This window comes from Panthera tigris, chromosome D4 (assembly GCF_018350195.1).
Source record: "Panthera tigris isolate Pti1 chromosome D4, P.tigris_Pti1_mat1.1, whole genome shotgun sequence".
In the NCBI taxonomy this organism is placed as follows: domain Eukaryota; kingdom Metazoa; phylum Chordata; class Mammalia; order Carnivora; family Felidae; genus Panthera; species Panthera tigris.
Window position 1 is genome coordinate 73523731 of NC_056672.1, and position 22419 is coordinate 73546149.

Genomic DNA, 22419 nt, shown 5'->3' on the forward strand with positions numbered 1-22419 from the left:
CAGTCCCATTTTCATGTATTTGAACAGCCAAGACCATGAACGTACTTGGCTTGGCTATTTGGGAACCAGGAGTGGGGTTGGAGTCACGGATTTCACAGAGGTGGGGTTCGGTGGAAGCCATAGGGAAGCATGTGGCTTGGGAGTGTTCCTGAATGTAAGCGGAAGGCCCGTCCTCCTGGTTCGCCGTGTCTGGTACTGCGAATGTCTGATTTATATACCCAGAGTGCATTACACTACTCGCCCCGTCACTGACACTTCCGGCTCCACAGGGACTCCTGAGTCCACCCATGTTCACGTCTGTCTCGCCTCGGACCCACGGCCCCTCCCCCCTCCCCAGGACCCCAGGGATTCCGGTGGGTCCATTGCCCGCAGCCTGGGGTTCCCCACGTGGGCCTCAGCCCTCCTTCCAGGACAGTAGTTGAGCACGGTGCCTTGTGGGCCTAACAGTTGATGTCTTGAAGGTAGAATGGCATTATCAGACCACATTCCCCTTGAGGCTATGAAAGATGGCTTTTCTCTCCATGAGGAATTTACGTTTTACACACTCAGTCCATATGGCAAGAGGGTGGCCCCTTTGCCCTTATAAGAGGTGGTTCTGTCACGGTCAGTACTCCACCCCCCACCCCACCTCTCCACGAGTAACGTGCCCGTGGCTGCCTGTCCCCCCGGTGCCCACACCTGTAGGATACAGATGGTTACGCCAAGGGCTTCGGGCGAAGAACGACCACCATCACGGAGGACTCTGCAAAGGCACGTTTTACCATTTTGAGGGTTGACTCCACTCCGTCCCTTCCTGTTAATAAAGCATTACTTAGCCGTGAGATACCTCGATTCCAAAAAGCACTGTACAACATCCCCATCCCCGGGTCCGTAGCAGATGGGGAAGTCGAGTTGGTTCAGAGACTCAAGAAGGCTTAGGATTATAGGCCAGAACAGTGTCCCTGGGGGCCGAGCCCGCTCACGTCACCTCATGAGAACTAACCCAGCTTTCCCCTCCCAAGTGTTGGACGTACCAAATGCATCAAAGTGGGCCGTTCGAAGCTTCGCTCCAGCAAGCCGTGTTCTTGGGAACCAATGTGCCATTTCCTCTCCTGGAGAAGCTCTGGGTATTTCCCCCCCCCCCCATTTCCAATTGGGTCACGTCACCAGAAGAGCCTCCATCTGCACTGGACAGTCACCTGATGGCGCTTTCTAGAGCGCATGGGAGCATCAGCAGACCTTACAATCAGAGCTTTGAGGACATTCCAGAAGGCAGCTGCAGGGTTGCTGAAGAGTGACAGATGCATCCTGCAGCAAAAGGCCCCTCCGGTTTTGCTTTGCTGCTGGGGGAGGGTCCGCAACCTGGCCCTTTGAACCGCACGAGGAGGATCAGAGTTGCCCACTTGGTGTGGTTGGTGGGAGCAGAGCCTCGGAGCCCGTCCTCCCTCTACTGAAGGCAGAGTGGTTACGCCATTGCCCCGTGTTTGGGCCAGTTAGTTAGAAAACAGACATTTTACTCTCTTCAAAAGCCATCAGAGACCAAACCCAGATAATGCGTTTAGAGCACTCCACATGCTGTTTGGAACACGGGGATATCTGGCCTCCAGAGTGAAAATTCAAGGAAGTCTAGTTAACTAAACTTTAGGTATGAAGTCCTATGTGTCCCCACCCCCCCCCACCCCCGTTCTGTTCTTTTTTCCAACCCTCCGGGCTTGGCTTGCTCTGCAGGTTTAAGGTGGATGCCACTGGACACTCTCAACGCTGTCTCCAGGGGCTGCCTCCTCCAGGATGGTGACAAGGTGGCAGGTGGTCCTTTCTCTCTTGCAGCCACTGGTTCCTCCGAAACTGGGGTCGCAAACAGGAAAGGCTGTATCAAGGTGCCCCTTCAGTCGGCTTTCTCACGCAGGCCATTCCCGTAGTGCACATCTTGCTGCAGTGAACAGCTTAGTAAAATCCAAAGATCTCACAGGCTCAGCCACTGGCCCCTCGTTTCCAGCAATATCCACCTTACCCACATTCTAGTTTAGCCAAAGGACTGAGGTAGACTCTTCCAGTTCATCTCCCGGCACCTCCCGTGGCATCGACCTTCAGAAAGATTCTGTCTTCTGCACCCCCGTTCTGTGACCACCTTGGGACTTTCCACCGCAGGCCCTTGGTTGCTGGCAGAGCAGGAAATAGGGCCATTTCTGTCATGTTCTCGACTGCTCAAGGTGGTCGTCTGCTGACTCGGACACGGCCTGCCTCAAGCCATGCGATTCCCAGGACAGAAATGGTCTGGCGCTGACATCCGTGGAGCCCAGGGGGGAGGTGGAGAGAACGCGCCTCCCCTCTGCGGGGTGTTTTCCCCTCCCGTGAGGCCACTGGGCTTCACCACCAAAGCCAGGGCCAAGGACTGCAGCCTCACGGGTGGTCGATGGAGTAGCCTGGGCGTGGCTGCTCTTGTCCCAACGCCGTTCTCCCTCCCTGTGCCCGGGTCCACCAGCCAGGCCTCCCTCAGATGGGGGCCGAAAGCCGGGAAGCGAAACGGAGGGGCCACGCGAGCAGAGCTCCTGCCTGCACTTCACCTTGGGGGTTCGTGGTGCAGAAAGCCGCGGGCCGTACCTGCCAGCGAGGTTCCTTTGCCACCGTCTCCACCTGATGGCCTCTGGCTTGGCTGCCGGGGACCGGCCCTTGGCTGGGAGAAGGGTACAAAGGTTTCCTGGTGAGAGAACCGTCCGAGGAAGGACTTTCTTTTTGCATCTGGTCCATTGGCTGGCAAGTGATCTCTCCCTGAGTTTGCTCTTTATCTCCTGCACTTTCAAGAAACACCAGGGAAAAACTCTGCAAGGCGTGTTTTCCACTGTGAAGCCTCATCTCGCCTTCAGGAGGCCCCTGTGCTTATGCGAGGGGCAACCTGGGGAGACGTCAGGGATGCCGCACGCACTCTCGGGGGCCACGCGTTCACGAGAAAGGCTTGAAGGAAAGCTGGGTTGCGGACGGAGCTGGGCTCCCGTGAGCGACCGCCCAGGAGAGGGGCAGTACCTGGGAGCCATCGTCACGATGGCTGCGCTCGCAGAGACGGGAAGAGGAGGTAACACGGGGCGTCGGGAGCGGTCTCCTCCCGCCCCGCTGAGCTGGGGTGAGTTCACAGCACGGCGCCTGTGTCCCCGGGGCGTACCTGACGGGGAGCTCCCGGAAAGGCTGCTGGTTTAGGTAGAACAGAGAGGCTGAGTCAGGCTCCGGCCGTCCCCTGGAGACCGTCGGTGGGGGCTCCCGCCTCAGCCCTGCCGACCCCAGCCCAGGCCCCCGGATCCAGCTGGGCCGCGGGGAGGACTGGGAGGGGGCCTGCCCCTCTCTTCACTGTGGCTAACGTTTGCTAGGCCAGTTATGGTGAACCAATGATACAGTGTCTTGTCCTCTTATGTTTCCCTCCCGGTTTCCCCTCTTCAGGGTCTTCTGGAGGATTTGGTGGTGGTGGTGGTGGTATTGTTTTTCTTCCTCTCTCATTCGGGTTTGAGGACGGTGGTCAGTAGAGGCCTGCCTTTCCCTGGAGGGGCCTGTGGGTTCTGTGTGAAGACGCACCTGCTCCCGCTTTGATGAGGGGGAAGGTCCTTAGGTCGCCGTTGGCTTCTGTTCATGCCCCCACGGCCGCCACCGGCCACCACCACGGGTGTCGCTTTAAAGATCCAGCTCCTGTTCCAGAGAAGGATTCGCTAGGTCTGCAGTTGGGCGTCAGCATCAGGACCCACGAGGGTCCTACCCACCCGTGCGTCCCCACCGGGCACCTTGACTCTTCGAACCAAAGTTCCTTAAAGGGGCACAGCCCAGCCTTGTCCGCAACCTCAGGGGCCTGGGATCCCTGTGGCGCTTCCTGAAGTCCAGGTCGGCAGAGACCGTGGGGTCTGCGGCCAGCCGGAAGGAGGCCTCCTCCCACAACCCAGGTGCCAGCCGGTCCCCGCCTGGGGCCCTCCCTCCCGCCCAGCCGGGGGGTGGGGGTGGGGGGGCCGGGTTCCCAGGCGGCGAGCCAGCTCGCGGACTGGCGTGGGGCTGGGACTCGCCAGCCAGGAGAGAGAGGACCCGCCGGGCAGCGCGTCCGGGGCCATTCAGATCCCAAGCATCAGGAAATCATTTTGTACAACCACCCGAAGCAGAGATATTTTTTAAGAAGCGTAAATTATTTTCAGTTGTTTTCTGATCCTGCTTTTTTCTTTTCCCTGCAACTTCGCATCGGTGATTCTTTCACATCAGGTAAATCTCGAGAAAGCCTTGGTGCCCCTCCCTCCCTGCACCCCGCTCAGTAACCACGTGCGTGCACCCCATCCTTTCTCAGTAGTTAAGACGTTCTAGGCAATACCATAGGCACATCTGACTGTGTCTCTCTCTTCGAGTGCAAGAAACTCAAGTCATCTTAAAAAAATACAAAAAAAAAAAATTTACAAAAAAACAAACACAAAAAAAATATCTTTTTTAGGCCAGAGTTTTCTACAGGTATTAATGAATATTTTTCTTAATCCTTATAAGTTTTATGTGTTTAATATTTCTTAATACCGGTAGCATTAATTTATACTTTTGTAGCAACACAATATTTTTATAAACAGCCAGTGCTTGGCTCCAGTCTCCACGAGGGGTTTATGCAGGGCCATCTTGGGACCCTGCGTACCATGTACTGTATTTAAAAAAAAGTTACCTAGTGTCACCCTTGCTGTGTTAATTAACAAAAGACGTTGTTCGCGGTCTCCTGTGTCGTTGGTGTGGATCCAACAGCTCTCCAAGGAGTCACGTTGCATGGGGGTTGAGTTGACGGTTCTTGTGATACGTAAACCCCCGAGACCAAACTTGAGGGTTTATTTAGGGTTTTTTTGTTCGTCCTTTGGGATTTTCGTTTCACTTTGTTTTGGTACCGTATCTCCATTTACAGCCAAATCCGTTTCGTGATGTTTAAAACTTTTTCTGATGTGAAATGGAGGAAAGGAACAGGAAAAAAAAAAAAAGATTTTTACAAAGTAATAAAATTTAAAACTGAGCTGTTTCAATGTTGCTGTTTTTACCTGTCTGTTCTTGTCCAAAAGTGGGACATTCCCAGGAAGAAGAGGAAGGTTCCGCTTGGTTCCTTAAATCGCCAAAAGCCCCCGCCCAGAATTCACACCCTACCCCCGAATTCTTGCAACATTATTTCCCAGTTGGTTGATGCCAAGGCAAAAAGACATCCTTTTAATGGTTAGAGAGGATCAGTTACTTAAACGATTTCATGTCAGTGTTGTATTTATGGTTTTACAATAAAACAACCTTTAGGAAGATGGCGGTGTGTGGTGTCATTTCTTGGGTCTGGCGTCGGGCCGTGTCATCCGGTGAGGAGCAGGGCCCTGGTGAGTAGAGATGGGCCGGAGGCAGGATCCCGGGGGTGACACAGCCGGAGTAAGGTCGGGGTGTCAGCTCCTTACCTGAGTCCGTTACTCGTAACCGGCACGAGACCCGGCGCAGCAGACGTGTTGATAAATGAGGGAAAGAAGGGGCTCGTGTGGACCTTGCTTTAAGGAGCATTGTCCCTCACAAGAAGGAGGGACTTCATCTGAGTCCTACAAGCCCAGTGCCCGAGGGCCACGTCCAGGTGTCCTTGTCCAGTGGTTACTTGTGTGCCTCTTGTGACCCCGAACCCGGCAACATCGGCCTCCCCAGGGACACGTGTGACTGTGTGTTGTATCACCCTCCGGTTGGGGAAGAGTGTCCGTGGCTTTGCCGAGTTCCGGCCTGGGTGGACTTCTGCAGGCCACACCCCAGACCCGCGCCTCAGGGCTTCGCTTGAATAGTCAGGCGGAGGGCGAGCAAGTGGAAGGAGAGAGGACGCCAGCAGAAGGCCAGCAGCGTGGCCTGAGTGAGCCAGAAGGGTGAGCGGCCGAGAGGGGTCTGCTCGAAGGCAAACACTGTCTTGCTTTATCCTTGCCTCAACCAGATGACGAGGCGCTGCCCTTGAAGAGGAGGTGGCGCGCGGATTGGCCGAACAAATCCCCCCGAATCCTGTGGAGCCATCTCGAGAGTGGGCTGCCGAGCTGGGCCGTCGGCCCTGCCCTCAGAACCGTCGCGTGGGAGCGGCCTGTGAAGTGTACCGCGTAGGCGTTCCCCAGAGGGGCTGACGGACGTTTAATCGAGGAGTTTCCGTGCGGCTGGAACAAGTTGGTTGAGTCCACTGTAGCCGAGGGCCCTCCCCCATGCTTTGAATGTCACGGTCGCAGAGGGACCAGGCATGGCCCAGAGCCTTCGTACAGCCCAAGGGCCTGTCTCTGGGTTTTCAAGTTTTGTTTTCTTTTTAATGTTTGTTTATTTTTGAGAGAGAGGCAGAGTGGGGGGGGGGGGGCGGGCAGAGAGAGCGAGAGGGAGACACAGAATCCGCAGCAGGCTCCGGGCACAGAGCCAGACTCGGGGCTCGAACTCACGAACCGCGAGATCGTGACCTGAGCCAAAGTCGGATGCTCAACCGACTGAGCCACCCAGGCGCCCTTAAAAGTTTTTTTTAAAGGGGGCTGTTTCTTTACTGACCAGCCACGTCGATCACGTGACAGATGTGACCAGGATCTTTAGTAGGAGAAAATTTGAGGTGAGCCTATTTAAGACCCAAGTGCGTATTCCAGGCACCCACTTGAGAGAGAATGATTGTGGTGCCGTCTGGGACGAGCACCCTGGGCTCCTGAGTCAGGGTGACAGACGTGCTTCAACCCGGTCGCATCTGTCGCACCTGTCTCTAGGACCTGGCAGGCCAGCAGGGGCACTGCAGGGGAGGCCTCATCTCGAGGGACCGTCCCCCTTCAGTGCCTGCCCCGTGGTGAGCTGCTGGGGTGGATTTCAAGAGGATCAAGAAATCTTGGATTTTTTAACGGAAGGCTTAGTTTTAATGTTCATTTTTGAGAGAGAGGGAGAGAGCCCCACTCATTTGTGAGTGGGGCGGGGGGGGGGGGGAGAGGGGCGGCCAGAGAATCCCAAGCGGGCTCTGCACCATGGGCACGAGTGTGACGGGGTTCCCTCTCACAAACGAGAGGAAATCAGGAGTTGGACGCTCAACCGAGCTGCCCAGGCGCCCCGGGGAGGCCTGTTTTTAAGTGGCTCATAAAATATAACTTGATGAGCCCACATCCCATCCCCCAGCTGCTGCTGGCCTTGCTACCTGCAGCTTGCTCCCTCTGGTTTTGGCATTTGTCCTTTAGGTCACTTCAGAAGAGCCCTCTTCAAGCCGCCATGAGTGGCCAGCCCTGGTATGTGAGGCACGCGTGCAGGGAAGCAAGATATGGACATAGGACGCGATGACGTCGGTTCGTTCCAGGCCGGAGAGCCTGTCCCTTCTCCCTGAACAATCACCTGTGTCCCTGCCCCTGCACCACCCACTCCTGCCCAGAGAGTCCGGGCCGTGACCACAAACTTCGTCCCTCAGGATGGTCGTCTCCGATGGAACCCACAAGCCCCAGGCTTGGGACTTTGGGGGAGAAGCCGGGGGTCTTTATGTGTGTTGTGGCCAAGGGGGCTGCAAAGCTTCCTACAGCCAAGTCCTTACATCTGGATCCATCCCCTCCCTTCCTCCTTCCTGATGAGTCTCTTAAGCAAATGGGCTGAGGGCGTGAGAGGCAGCAGCGGGAGCAGCAGCGGGCAGGGTTCTGTGTGGGTGGAGCGCGCAAGAGAGATTTATAGGTCAGGTGTCAGCGTGTCTTCTCGGAAGCTCTGGGAGTCACGTTCTGCTAAGTTGGTGACCGAGCCACCCTGGACAGTCTACCTGTCCTCCTCAAGGGAGGACAAGCCAGGCCAGGCCGAGGGCTGCCGGCTCTGGTCCAGTGCCTCGCTGATGGTCCCAGACACAATGCAGAGGTCAGTGAACCCTCTCCTTCCGGGGCAGAGGGCCAGAGTGACGATCCCAGGAGACAGGACCTCCAGGGCCTCGTGGAGAAGCAGCCCGAGGCTCTCTGGCCCCTGGCAGCTCGTGCTGGGGACGTGGCTGCGGCCACATGGTTGTGGCGTGGGTGTTGGTGCTGCAAAGGGCAGGGGTCGTTGCTTCAGGCACGGTGGGCCGGTGGCCGTGACCCGCCTGGCACCTGGGCAAAGAGGGCACGGTCCCCTCTTCTGAACCCTATTCGAACCTCACCCACAAACAAGTCCCCAGAGGTGTTTCTTCTCTCCTTTTCTGGGTTTATTAAAACGACAGGCCCATTTGATAGTGTTGTGGAGTAAGCAGAACTGAGATTTGGGTCTCAATCTGCACAGCCAATTTCATGGCCCGAGGACAGTTCTATTACACTTCCAACACGCTTTTCACTTCCGGGGAAAGCTGGGGTAACTCCCGCCTGCCCCGGCTTTGTCTCCCCCTCTCCCTGCTACCCCTTACGCTTTATCGTGACAATGAACAGTCACGACGTGGAGTTTCAGGAGTCCACAATTTCATTTTTATTTGAACCCGGGTCACCCGGCCCGGCCTGACGTGGGGCACCGGAACAGACACGGCCCGCACCCTCCCCGCCACCGTGTGGCCTGCGGGCCGATCAGCTGGCGATGGGCAGCAGCTCCTCGTCACCTGTGGACACAGAGAAGCTCGGCAGGTAGGTGTGGGACTCGCCCAGGGCGTCTGTGGATGGGGACAGTCGGGATGGGGACGCCTCACGGAGGAGGGAAGGCAGCTTGGGCTGACTTGGGACCTGAGCTTGAGGCCAGAAACTGCTGCCTGCTTGCTGCATGACCTGGTGTCTCCAAAGCGCATCCCACAGAATGATCTGGTCTTTGGCCTCTTCTCCCAGTGGGGAGACACGGCACAGAAATCAAATGGCTGCTGTTCCCCTGGCATGCTATTACTGTGGTCATCACAGCATGACCATCAGGACCAGTGACGGCTGCCGTCAGCCGAGCCCTCACCGTCCAGGCACTGTGAAATCCGAGTGGGTACTTTTGTCCCATTTTACAGAAGAAAACAAAATGAGGCTCAAACTGGTACTCGCCCAATGTGGCCAGCCCGAACGTGGCAGCCCCAGAAGCAGAGGCCGTCTCTGCCAGGCTCAGGTCTGGCCTGTGCCTCCCTGGTGCCCTGTCCCAGCTGGGGTAAGGGGTTAGCCCCACTTTACAGATGGGGAACAGGCCCAGAGAGCAGATGGGCCGGTCATCTGGTGGAGTCTAGAACTCACCTCTCCGGACCCCCACTCCCTACCAGGGCTCTCCCGCCTGGACCCAGTAGCACCCACGGGTCCTCCTACCGTTGCCAGGGACACCACAGTACTCCCTGCACTCCTTCTCTGAGTAGAACTTGTTGCCGTTGCCTTGGCAGCCGCCATAGGTGAAGAGGACGCATTTCCCCTGGACGGCATCGAATGCCCAGAGCTGGCTGTAGCCTCGGCAGGGGCCAGTCACTATGGGGAGGTTGCAGGCCGCTGTGGGGAAGGGGGGGCGCGGAGCGTCAGTCCTTCTGCGCGGCCGACCCGGGACACCCGGCAAAGGGCCTGAACCAGGTTGCCCTGCTCGTCCAGAGCACTTGGTTCCTCCGGACTGGGAAGCTGGGACCCATGGAAACCAGTCACTTGCCTGGGGCACCCACATCCAGATGTGCACTTCCTGTGACTTCAGGAAGCTTGCCCCAGAATTCTGCCCCTGGAACCTCCTCTCTCAGCTCCCTGTTCACCCAGCAGGTGTCTTGTTGGGAGGACAGGGTGTGGGGTGCAGCATGCATGGAGGTGAGGGGCCCGTGCTCACCCACGGTTCGGCAGGTCTGCAGACACTCCTTCTCTGAGGCGAAGTTGTTGCCGTTGCCCAGGCAGCCGCCATATTGGAAGGTCTCACAGGCCATGGATGAGCCATTATAGAAATACCTCGTGACCATCCCCAGGCAAGGGCCTTCTGCGTGGCCCAGCTGGCAGGCATCTGGAGAGGGGCAGAACAGCAGCTCTTACTGAGTGCTTCCTGTATACCTGTCACCGGGCTGGACGCTTAACATGCACCATCTAGTTTAGTTTTCCCCTCCACACTCACAGGAAGGATTGTCAACTCATTTTTATAGACGAGGAAATTGAGAGGTAAAGGGACCTGCCCAGGATCACAGAGTGCTGAGATTCAAAACCCCGTGGGCTCCAAAATCCGTGCCCATTCCACGCCATAACCCAGCGACCCACTGGCCCACCGTCCCGTGTTGGTCTTGTCCATCCAGGGACTCTAATAATAGCAGGTGGCGGTGCACTCGGCGACAGCAGCCGTGCCGGCCTGACCTCTCCCCTTTAGTCCCACACCCATGCCTCTTCTTCCACTGCTCCGGCCCCTGGAGGACCTTCCTCCATAGACACCTGCCTGGATACCTGGACACCGCACGAATTCCCCTTCATCCAGGAAGTCCTCCTAGATCCCCTGACTCCTCCCTCCTCTGAGCTCCCCCACCCCCTTAGCTGACCCTGCCTTTTGGGTCCATCAGCTTCCCTGCCTGCCTCCCCTACCAGACCACAAGTTCGGAAAAGGCACGGGTTTGTCTGGATGACCCCCAGGACCCAGCACAGGGTGGAGCAGGGCTGAGCGTTTGCTGAGCAAGCTGGAGGGTGAGTCATTCGTGAACACTGTCCACCACGCAGGGCAACCTCACGTCCTGCTCCAACTTGCTCCCACAGAAGCCCTGATCGTGAGCACAGCAGGCTGTTACCCGCTGCGGAGAGGAGGAAACGTAGGCTAGGAGGCCACACAGTGGTACAGACAGGGCCAGAACGCGCTTCTCATCATGGAGCGGAGAGTTCCTGAGCCCAGGGGCCACACCTTACGTTCCTCTCTCTCCCCTCACGACCCCTGGCACCACGCAGAGGCCTTGATTTGCCTTTCCTAGTCCTAGTCCTTGACCAACAGACAAATAAGAAAGACTTCGTGGTGGTGAGGGCAGCTTGTGTGAGCCACCCATGGGCCCTTCCTCTCTGCAGTGTGACAGAAGCGGGTGGAAAGGTGAGTGGTCATTACCTTCCTTCTTGCTGAAATCAGTTGCTAGTGGCCCGGCCCCTGATCCTTCCTCTTCCTGGGGCAGCACAGCCCGCCGGGCTCTCTGGGGTGGAGAGAAAGAGAAGCTGTTGTGGGGACCTTGCCACTATTGCTCACCTGTACCCCTGGAATATATAAAAACCATTTGCTTTGGGAATCAGGGTGCAGACAGAAGCAGAGTTACTACACTGGTTAATGGACTGGTTTTCCCAAAAGTATCAACCTGAATCCCAGAATGGGCATCACAAGATAGGTTTCTAGTCTGAAAGGAAAATCAGAACCATGGAGTAGAACACCACCCCTGTATCCAAATTCTAGTTGAAATGCCCAAAGGAATAAAATAGTGAGGGAAAAGGGGCGCCTGGGTGGCTCAGTCAGTTAAGCGTCCGACTTCAGCTCAGGTCACGATCTCGCGGTCCATGAGTTCGAGCCCCGTGTCAGGCTCTGGGCTGATGGCTCAGAGCCTGGAGCCTGCTTCCAATTCTGTGTCTCCCTCTCTCTCTGCCCCTCCCCCGTTCATGCTCTGTCTCTCTCTGTCCCAAAAATAAATAAACGTTAAAAAAAAAAATTAAAAAAAAAATAGTGAGGGAAAAAAAAAAATCATCTGAATTGGAAACCAGGGAAGAGCAGCATTTCCGTGCCAGAAACTTGAAGGTGTTTCTACACGGTGGAGTGTGGGTGTGAATGATTTGCAGGAAGGGCTGACCAGACTATCATTGTCAGTCGCTTGCAAAGGAAAAGCCACCCAGAAGGTATGGAGAAGGGACCCCAGACTGACCCTGACACTCTTAGCTGTGGTGGTGGGGAGTGGTGGGGACTAAAGAGCGGGGCAGGCTGCCAAAGCTGGCAAAAGGCTAAGTGTAGAGTCCCCTGAGGCAGGATCCCAAGGCCATTAAAAAAGGGATGAACAGGGAAACTGCCAGCCAGCAGGGATGGGAGAGACTAGAATCTGAAAAAGTAAATCTGTGGTAACTTTCAATGTTCTCCTTTTAAGGTGCAACTAAAGCTATGATCAGGGACTCCCAACTGTCTCTCAAGCTGGTTGCACATAGGCCTTCTTCTTTGGTGAGGATGAAGGAAGAGAGAAAAAATCATGGCACAATTGAAATAATGCAGCTGCTCAGGAGAAATACCTCCATCACACGCAGGATGACAGCAGGAAACAGGAGAAAACTTAAACCATCAATGAATTCATGATGACACTGCGTCAATATCCCAGGGGCCAACGGTTATGGAAATGAATAGAATGAAAGAAGGAAGTTACTGGAGATGGGAAGGATTTTGTTTAACCATACCGTAGAGAATAAACTGGCTAAATGATCATAAGAAATACATTCACATAGTAGGAATTCTAGAAGGAGAGGCAATCAATATAGAAATAATAGAAGAAAACTTTTCTGAGTTGAAGAAAGACTTGAGTTGTCCAATTATAAATTGGGGTCAAAGGGAATGAGGTAAAATTAATGAAGAGCCCCACCTGGACACTTCCTAGAGACAAAGGATAAAGAGCCTAATGGACCGTGTAGTAAACAGCAGCATTAAATGACAGAATCTGCAGAGCAACATCTGAAGTTTATAAGAGAAAAGATTCCGTACTCATCTAAGCTGTTGACCATGTGATAAACACATTTTCAAACACGCAGGGATCCAGTACTTTGCCACCCATGTGTTTATTCAGAAAAAATAAAAATAAAAAACTACTTATAGAAATATTCCAGGGCACCTGGCTGGCTCAGTCAGTGGACCATGTGACTCTTAATCTTTGGGTTGTGAGTTCGAGCCCCATGTGGGGTACAGAGAGTACTTAAAAATAAAATCTTAAACCTACAAAAATATTCCCACCAATTGAGAGAGGAATCTAAGTACAAAAAAAAAAAAAAAATGGATGATGCAATAGCAAGAAATTATGATAAACTATAAAGCCAATAAAACAGAGTTGAGGTTAAATGGTTGTTCCAATGGTCACATGATGTAAATGTTAAAAGTCATTCTCAGAACAAAAGATGGAGGGGTGCCTCGGTGTCTCAGTCGGTTAAGCGTCCGACTTCGGCTCAGGTCATGATCTCACAGCGCGTGAGTTCGAGCCCGTGTCAGCCTCTGTGCTGACAGCTCGGAGCCTGGAGCCTGCTGTGGATTCTGTGTCTCCCTCTCTCTCTGCCCCTCCCCCCACTCACAGTCTGTCTGTCTCTACCTCAAGAATCAACATTAAAAAAAAAAATTTAACAAAAGGTGGAAAATATAAATGTCAACCTCAGATTACATCCACAAAACCAGACATGTGGGAAGCCTGGAAAGAAGAAATGGAAAGTGTGCTCCAGTTTTCTTTTCTGCAAGGGCAGACACCACTTATGGTTTCATGCTTGACAGTGATAAAGAAATACAGATTCCGTCGAGATGGGGATGAAGATGGAAGATCCAAATTTCCCTCAAGATTGACTTTTCCAATTCCTAACAGCAAGAAAATGAATTCAGAATATCAATCTCCAAATGTTCATCAGCATGGCTCAGTCAAGGAAAGGGGCATAGTTGAAAGCAAAAAGTAAAACAGTTGATCAAGGAAAGAAATCAAGTATTTTGGAGCTGAACAGGATGGTCAACTCCTAACTCTGCCCTCTAACTCCCAAGTCATTCAATTTCTGATTATTCTCCCTAAGACTCCCGAATCCTGAGAGAAGGAAATTGAGGGACCTTTTCTTTTTCCTCTTCTGACAGAGAAGGAGTGAAGACAACTTCTGGGAAGAAAAGAGGAAACAGACTAGAGGCCTTCTCTCTCTAAGTGAAGGTTCTGGGACTACACGATCTAATGCACCAGGGGTATTGACATGGGGCGGACAGATGTCACTGCCCTGACCAGGTGGAATGAACCCCACGTAGTTCTTCAAAAGAGAAAGCAAGGAAGGGTATTCCAGCCAAGATGGCATGCCTTAGGAAAGCTCTTCCACCCCTGCTCCTTCCCACCCTTTCCTTGGACTTCAGAAAAGTCGATGGAACACAAAATACCCAGACCTTAGACTACATTTGGGTAGGAGGGGGCTCAGCTCAATTTTATTGGGGGAAATGACCAAGGAATAAATGAAACCCCCCACCCCACCATATCACAGCAGACAGGCTAAAACTGAGCAGGAACAAGATAAAAAGAAATGGCACAGAGACTATCCAGACCCATTTCTGAGATGAAGGAGTAAATAGGCTGCACTATAGAAAGAGCCCGACTCCTGTCATGAAAGAGCCCGGCTCCTGTCATGAACTGCCTAGACCTCCCCTGAGGAGTGGGCTTACATTCCCAGCCTGAGCTGTCAGCCCCTGTTGGGACTGCCTCAGCTAAGGGGACCCCTCTCACTCAGGGTCATGCTTCCTCCCCCAGGCTGATCCCCAGAACATGATCAAAATCCGGGTATTAAGGCCCCACCCCTTGGCACCATCATGAGACAACTCCAAAGGTCCCCCCCCCCCCCCCCCAGTTCTAGAGCTCCCACAGGGTTGGCTGAGCCATCATGACCACATCACCGGTCCGCTTCTCCTGCCCAGTTCTTCCTTCACACCTGCTCTACAGGTGTTGATCTAGGAAACCCCACCTATGACACCAATGTAGAAGAAAATACAACTCAACAAGCTGAAGGAAATTCTTCAGTGGCCTCAAGCTATAGAATTGCTTAATGAAAACATATATTCATTAAAACAAGACTCAAAGACAAAGTGGTAAACAACAGAATACAATAAAAGACAAAATTCAGGCCTAGATATAAAAAATTGAGAACGAAGACAACATACATTCAGAGCTAGTGAATAAGTCAGAAATAGCAAGGAACAGAATAGATGCTGCTAAATGGAATGACTGTCCCAGAAGAAAGACGAGTGAGAATCCCGGGAGAAGCCCAGTGAATACAGATGAAAGCAACTGAGAACACCTAGCATGTGTGGAAGACAAAGATGCTCCAGGATGAGAGAACAAGTGTTCCCAAAGTAGCAAAAGCCCACAGAAAAATGTAATCTGTGGATGGGAAGGGCACACTGAATTCCAGGAAATTCTGGCATGGAATTCTCAACACCAAGACATGTCCTTGTTAAGATACTGACTGTGGAGTGTTCTGGCTGACTCGGTCAGTAGAGCATGTGACTCTTGATCTCAGGATCGTGAGTGCACGCCCCACATTGGGCTTAAAGCTTACTTTAAAAAATTGAAAAAAAAAAAGATACAGAGTTCAAGGATAAAGTTTGTCCTGGCATCTGGGCAGAAGAAACAAATTGCTTACAAGGAGAAGAAACAGCAGGCTGGCCTCAGGCTTTCCCAGAGTGATGATTAGCTCTTGAGAACAACAGAGCAGTGCAGACAACATTCCGAGGGAAAGGAAACATGACCCAAGAATGTGACGCCCAAGCAAAATGCCATTCAAGTATGAAGGAAATGGGCAGACTTTTCTCAAACGGAAGAATCCAAGGATTAAAACACCCATGAACCCGCCTTGTAAACACCACTTGGTGAAGGCACTAATGAAGAGATTGATAGAAATAAGTAACTCAGGAATGGAGACACTGTGGTTATATTCACCAAGAGTGAGTGTAGAATCCATTCCAGAACTTTTACTAAGTGACTGGGAAAGATGGCGACAGATGCTTATTTGAAGTTCAAAAAGTCCAACCGCGTTGTTTTTTTCTTAATTCAAATAAAACTACAAAGAATGCTTTTTAAAGCTCAAAATAACATCTGCGATATCATCCCATTTAATAACAGAATCTGTGCAGAAATCTGTGCATTCCTTCTATCTGTCCTTCCCTCCACATGTGCACGTGCCGAAATTGCTGGATTAATGTGAATATTGGTAGTTTTTGGGTGGTGGCATTTTTTTAAACTCTTACTCTGTATCCTTTTCAGCATGATTTTAATTCTTTATTTTCATTTATTTATCTTATTTTTATCTTTTTTAATTTTAATTCCGTATAATGAGCACATGTTGGTTTTCGTAAAATCAATGATAATTTTTCTTTAAAAACACAGAAGCAAACAATGTTAACAGTGCTGATTCTATGTAGGAATAAGGACACTCTTTTCTTACTTTCTTGTATTTTAAAAAATTTTTTGAGACTATGTTTCTAATATATTTATAATATATATTTGTTCAGAAACATAGCCTTGAAAATTTATACATGTATACATGCATGTATATGCACACACACGTTGGTAGAATAAATCCGGATATATAATTTCCAAATAATCACAGAAAAAAAAAAACGAAGAAAGCTTAATCGATATGGTAAAGGCAGGAAAATAAAGCAGAAGAGTAAGGAAGCCCAAAACATCAAAAGGCAGAATAGTAGATAGAGGAGTTGATTGAGAAGCTGCCTGCTCTCAGGTTTGCTGGTTTTTTGGAGATCAGTTGACTTTGTCTTTTATTTCTTAAGTATTGGGTATCATCGTTTCGTTATTGAGTATTTCACTGGCTTTAGGCACTATGCTAAGAATTTTTCCAATATGTCACTGAATTCTAGCCCATGGAAGGTAAGTGTAACTACCCCATTTCACAGATGAGGAAAAGTGAGGTCTGGATAGGGCAGCAACTGGCCCAGATGGTAGATCTGAGATTGAGCCCTGCGGGGGGCAGGGGGAGGGTTCTGACTTCAAGACCCCATGCCTTCCACTGCCTTCTCTCAACTTCTCTCAATGACCCCACCCACCACCACAGGGGGACCTAAGCAAGGGCAGCAAAAATCAAGCAGGCAGGGTGGGGATGGGGTGGGAAAAAGTGCTCACCGTGAGTGGAGAGGGCTCTGGTTCCTGCTCCCCAGGGACACACTCACCTAGGCCAGGACAGAAGAGAGAGGTGGGTAAGAGGGCCAAGACCCAGAGAGAGCTTTGTTTCTTTCATAATGCTAATGACTGCGTGCCAGGGGGCACTCCGCTGGGAACTGTCTTCTGCATTAGCCCGGTTCATGAATGGCTCCACTCACGTGGCCTGCTGAAGGTCATTCGTTGGAAAAGCGACAAGCTGGTGGCCGCACCATCGTCGCCAGCAGCACCATCGAAGAACAGCAATGGCTAACACTTACTGAGCACTTACTAGACACTGGGCACAGCGCTATCGTATTTAAAGGCTTCCTCTCACTGACTTCCCACAGCAACGTATAAGAGAGGCAGTGCGATGCCCCATTTTACAGATGAGGAAAATAAGGCCCCGGAAGGTTGACTAGCCAGAAGCCACACAGCTCAACTTGAATTTCGGTACTCTACCTCGAGCCCATACTCTTGACCCCAATACTGGATTGCCTTCTGCGAGCTACCTGTGGATTCTGGCTCTAACCTCAGTTTAACAGGTGGCACGAGGCTGAATGCTGAATTGGTTCTAGTCTCAGCTCCACCAAGCGCATTTGCTGTGTGACCTGGAACAAATCCGGGGGCCCCGGCTACCTTCTCTATAAAGAGGGGAGGGGGACTATAATCCTACCTATCTCACAGGGTTACAGGAAAGACCCAGGGCCTGGGAAGATGCTCTCTGAGGACCGTGAAGGATGAGGAGGAGACAGAAAGGTGGGGTGGGGCGGGGCGGGGTCGCATTTACCTTTGTCGGCCATCGTGAAGATGGAGTCCTCGGGGATGCCCACACCCAAGGCGACCTCCCTGAACTCCTCCAGCAGGCTTTCTCGAAGCTGTGGCTGTCGCCCTGCAATGGGAAGCAGAGAAGACGCCTCGAACCCCAGGTGCCTAGGCTAGCAAGACGTGGGATTATTTTGCCCAGTGATTGTCATTTAGGAGCCGGAAGCTATCAGCCCAGTGTGATCTCCTCAATACACTTATGGAAAGATTGGCTCCACAAGGAGAAGAGGTGTCCCTCCCAGACTCCCTCCGACCCCAGGTCTCCCAAATCCCCACGCGTGGTTTTTTCTGCTGGTTCTGTTACAGACCCGGAAACTCTGGAATTAAAAACCAAAAGAAAAGGATTCTACCTCAGACGGGAGACTGAGCTCTGCCTCCTCCAGGGGGAGTAAATGTTTCCACCTTTCCCACAACTACGGTTTTATCAGAAGGATGGAGCAGAACTCCCGACTCCTCCCCACTCCACTGTCCCTAAATCACTGGCCTCCTCCCGCCCCCAACTCCTGTGGACTTATCTAGCTCCACGCCGTTACCATAGAGCTTGGCGGTAATGGTGGGCCCATGGTGGTGGCTGAATTTCTTGGTCAGAAGGATGGCGTACTCGTCATAGTTGGTGTGGACCACATAGGACTCCATGGTGATGTTCCATCCTGCATGGGGGATGCAGGAGGCCAAAGGCATCGGTTGTCAGAAGGCTCCTCTAGCCTGAATTCCTTCACCTATTCACCCGAACATCATCTGTTCATCCATCCTTCTATCTATCCATCCATCTCCTCCATATATTTATCATTAATTCATCCACCATCATCCCATCCATCCATCCTTTCCATACGTCAAACCATTTCCTTCCTTCTTTCCTTCCCTTCTACCTCCCTTCCCTTCTCTCCCCCCTTCTTTCCTCCACCCATTAACCCATCGATTTATCTGTTAGATGACTGATGAACTCACTTATCTGCCATCCATATATGCGCTCGTTTACCAATCATTTGCTTATTTTCTCATTTATTTATTCACACATCCACCTACCCAAACATTCATAGGTTCCACTTCCAGCGCAGTTATTTGACACATAGAGCATAGTCAATAAACATCTGCTGGGTGAATGAATAAATTCACGTCCAGAAGGAATAAATTCCTTCTGTGACAGCACCATGCACCCCGCACATGGTAGATGTTTAGCATAATTTTTATCAACTGATTGCAGATGGCCACCATGAATGCTGACGAACTCCTGATGTTATCCTCAGAATTCAGTGACACCCCTTTCATTCTGGATGCTCACGAGTGCACGAGAGAGAAGGCAGGAGAAGGGAAAGAGGAGGAATACATACAGAAAGCCCAGAGGACATCTCAGAAAAATGGGAGGGAAGGCTCTGGGGGCACAGAGAGGTGAGGCAGAAGGAAAAACAGGTTAAGACGCCACAAGGTCTTTTTCAGCAAAGGGGAGAGAGCTGCGGAGGATGCCTCCAATTCAACTTACTGGGCTTATGATAGAGGAACTTTCCATCAGTGTCTGTTTTCTCATAAGCCCCGGAGATCTCCTCGCAGGTGCCTCTCCTGGAGATGTACACACCAAAAGAAAGGTAACCGCTGGTAGAGACCGTGGTCCCCACACCCACTCTCCTGCGGGGTCCTCTTCACATTTTTTTCTTTTGTAATTTGGAACGTAGCACTTCCAAACATCCTGTTTAATCCTCATGCCAGTCCTAGGAGACCCACGCACGTACAAGGGAACAGAGGGACAGAGGAAAAAGGGACTAATCTTGCCCCTTGGCAAAGCCAGCCCTAAACATCAACTTCCTGAACCAAATCTGCACATCAGACTGACGCACGGGTAGGGGGGGAGTGATGAATGAATGCTTTAATTCCTTTATTACTCTGTGTCTCTCTGGCCCCAGGTCCCTCTGTGAAAGGGGGATAATGACACCTCAAATTGCCGTTGTCAGGATCCAAGAGGATACTATTAAACAGCTTTGGGGCGTCTGGGTGGCTCGGTCAGTTAAGCGCCCGACTTCAGCTCAGGTTGTGATCTTGTGGTTTGTGGGTTCGAGCCCCGCGTTAGGCTCTGTGCTGACAGCTCAGAGCCTGGAACCTGCTTTGGATTCTGGGTCTCCCTATCTCTCTGCCCCTCCCCCATTTGCTCTCTGTCTCCCTCAAAAATAAACATCAAAAAAACCACAACAGCTTAGAGTAAGCACTATGCACATATTAGCTTTTGTTACAATGATTGTTATTTATCTTATCAACATTTATCGAGCAGCATCTATGTGCCAGGCACTGTGTGACAGGCTGAGGATACAGAGGAGGGCAAGATGGACTCTGTCCCCTCATGGACCTCAGGACTGAGCAGGGCCCATGGGCAGACCAGAGGCAGATGCAATCAGTGTGCCAAGTGGGGAGAAGCATGAGGTGCTCCAAGAGCACAAAGGAAGGTGTGTAACCTGAACCTTGGTGGGGGTGGGGGTGAGGGTGGCAGTCAGGGATGGCTTCCTGGAGGAAGTGACCTAGAACCTGAGTCCTAAAGGATCCATAGGAATTAGCCCAGAGGGGTGGGGAGACGTTTCGCCAGTAGAAGGAACATCAGGTGCAAGAGGGTGGAGGGTTTCAGGAGCTGAAAGTCTACTTGGGTCGGTCACCGAATACCTGGTGAGTCCTGGGAGGGGCCTAGAAGGCCCCATTAATGGAGTTGAACTTTATTCCCAGGGCAATAGGGAGCTATGGAAAAGTTTGAGCAGATGCGAGTTTTCAAGAGGTCTTTTGTTTGCTGGGTAAACGGTTGGAGATTAGAGGTGGGGAGAAGTGTAGAGACGGGGTGTCGTAGACAGCAAGGAGAGAAGGGCAGGTGGCTTGGCAGGGTGAGGATGGTAAAGAAGGGAGCAGAGGGCAGCTTGGAGGGATTTAGGAGGAGAATGGACAGGGCTTGACGGTGGACTGAACAGCCTGTGGCAGCAGAGAGAGGAGTCTCAGTGCCTCCCTCCCACCCACGTTTCCAGGTTGGGTCCTGGGGGTTGGCAGGGCCCTGACTGAGCTAAGGGACACCGCAGGATCGAGTTGCAAACCAGGCTGCAAAATAGGCATGTGTCAGGGCACTGCGTGGCGGAGGGCAGCGGAGGGCCCTGGAGCTCGGAGGCAAGGTCCCGGCTGGAGGTAGAGACCTTAACTCTCCGGGACTGGGTGGTGACTGAAGCCAGGCGGGGGTGGCAGATGGGCCCTGGTCCCCCTCGCCCCTCCCACCCCATCCCTGTTCTTACCGCCAACGAGTGCTGGTCATGCTGATCTCCTTGTCCGTCGCCCCCTTGCCCAGCACCAGCGTGCTCATGGACATCCTGTCCATGAACTTCTTCAGCCACGGGCAGGTGGAGCCCATGGCCACGTGGAACCACTTCCCGTAGATCTAGAAGAGAGAGCCACAAGCTCCGAGGATCTGGATTCGCCTCAGAGCACAGAGACGACTGGCCAGGCACCTGCTCCCTTCCCTCCTCTCTACGCTCCCTTCCCTCCCTCCAGTAGCTAACTGGAGGCCACGCAGCTTCGAGGACGGATGGGGCCTAACGGTGGCCCCACATTACCACAGCAAGCCTAGGAAGGGGGTGTGTGCACGGGGTCCCACGCTGCTTGGGGGGGAAGGCCTTACCCTGTTTAGGCACAGGATCTGCGCTGCTCACGTGGATGAGGCACAAATCCCCGTGGTTGAAGGTCATCGTCAACCACGGCCCCCAGAGCAGCAGTCCCGTCTTTCACTCCTCTGGGGACAGGGAGCTCGGCGCCTTGGAGGCAGCCCGTAGCTCCGTGTTAGAAATGGTCTCCTTTCCTTGAACTAGTAATTCAGGACAAGCCTGCCGCCCCTTTCTCCCGCCCACAGGGCAAAGGGTGGAAAGAGCCCTCACACCCCTGAAGACCGTGGGGAGCCTCCTATGCTTCGCCACCCCAGATGACCCCAGGACCCTGCTCCTCCGGGCCCCTCCACCCACAACCCTTGCTTGTCTCTAGCATAGACAAAATCCACAGCCAGAAGGCTCTGAGAGCCCCTCATACTGATGCGGACACTGAGCCCTGGGTGGGCAAGGTCCTATTCAAGGTCACCCGGTGACTGGGGACAGAACTGGGGTCGGAGAGTGGTCCTGGGGCTCCCCCACACAGCACTTAACAGCCGGCCCTCTTAATCCCACCGGCCCGATCTCCGTCCTGTTTCTCTGCTCCCCGTTACCCCTCACGTCTACCCCGTGCCACCCAGACCTCTGTCCACAGCCAGGCCTGTAAGGGCAGAGGGCCCAGGATGGTAACAGGGGTTGGGGGCAGGGGGGAGAAGGGGCCGAAAGGTGAAGGGCGGGGGGGAGGGGGGCAGGAGGTCACGAAAAGCTAAGCCCTGTGAGGGGGCTGCAGGGGCAGCAGACAGCACGAAGCCTTTTCCAGGCTGGGTTATAACTGAAGCACGGATTCCCCTTGCGCCCCCAAGAAGGCAGGTTCACACGTGAGGGCATCTGACTCAGAGATCGTCAGACGAGAGGCCCAACTGAATGGCAGGTGCATAAAGTTGTAGTTTCGGCGGATCCCGGGCAGTCTGAGCAGGAAGGGCCCTTGGGGACCCAGCCCCCGAGTTTCGGCTTGGGAGACTGGCCCCCCTGCGAGGCCCACCTGCTCAGACACCTCGCCATCGCCGCCTGAGAGGCCAGCCTTACCCTAGAGATGTCGAAGTTCTCTTGCACTTGGATGTCATCAGGTGGCGTCAGCACGGGGCTGGCACTCACCGCCAGGCAGGCAGTGAGCAGCAGAAACAGAGCCCTGAGGCTCCGCATGGTTCTGGGCTCTTCTGCCTCTGTGTCACTCACAAGCTCAGTCTGGGGACAGAGGAGCCACCGTGTCTCTGCCTGCAGCAGCTGTGAACTGACACTGGGGAGGGGGCCTGC

At 53.0% G+C, this 22419-nt stretch overlaps 1 protein-coding gene across 1 annotated transcript; it reads right to left on the reverse strand.

Annotated features, from left to right (window-relative positions):
- Positions 1-8355: 8355 nt before the first annotated feature.
- Positions 8356-22419, reverse strand: LOC102954780 (alpha-1-microglobulin/bikunin precursor). The gene is made up of 10 exons (XM_007094324.3): positions 22192-22419; positions 20764-20906; positions 18993-19069; positions 18046-18162; positions 17478-17579; positions 16673-16719; positions 10906-10987; positions 9670-9837; positions 9177-9350; positions 8356-8506 (listed from the first exon to the last, which is right to left on the reverse strand). Exons 1-10 carry the CDS (start codon positions 22306-22308, stop codon positions 8475-8477), a joined length of 1059 nt encoding a protein of 352 aa, XP_007094386.1. The 5' UTR covers positions 22309-22419; the 3' UTR covers positions 8356-8474.

Bases quoted from the DNA above. Each gene is read 5' to 3' on its own strand.
- LOC102954780 (XM_007094324.3), bottom strand. From the start codon at position 22,308: ATGCGGAGCCTCAGGGCTCTGTTTCTGCTGCTCACTGCCTGCCTGGCG. The intron at 20,907-22,191 runs GTAAGGCTGGCC...TCTCTCTTCTAG, and splicing joins AGAACTTCGACATCTCTAGG to ATCTACGGGAAGTGGTTCCA. The intron at 18,163-18,992 runs GTAAGTTGAATT...TCCCCCATGCAG, and splicing joins GTTCCTCTATCATAAGCCCA to GATGGAACATCACCATGGAG.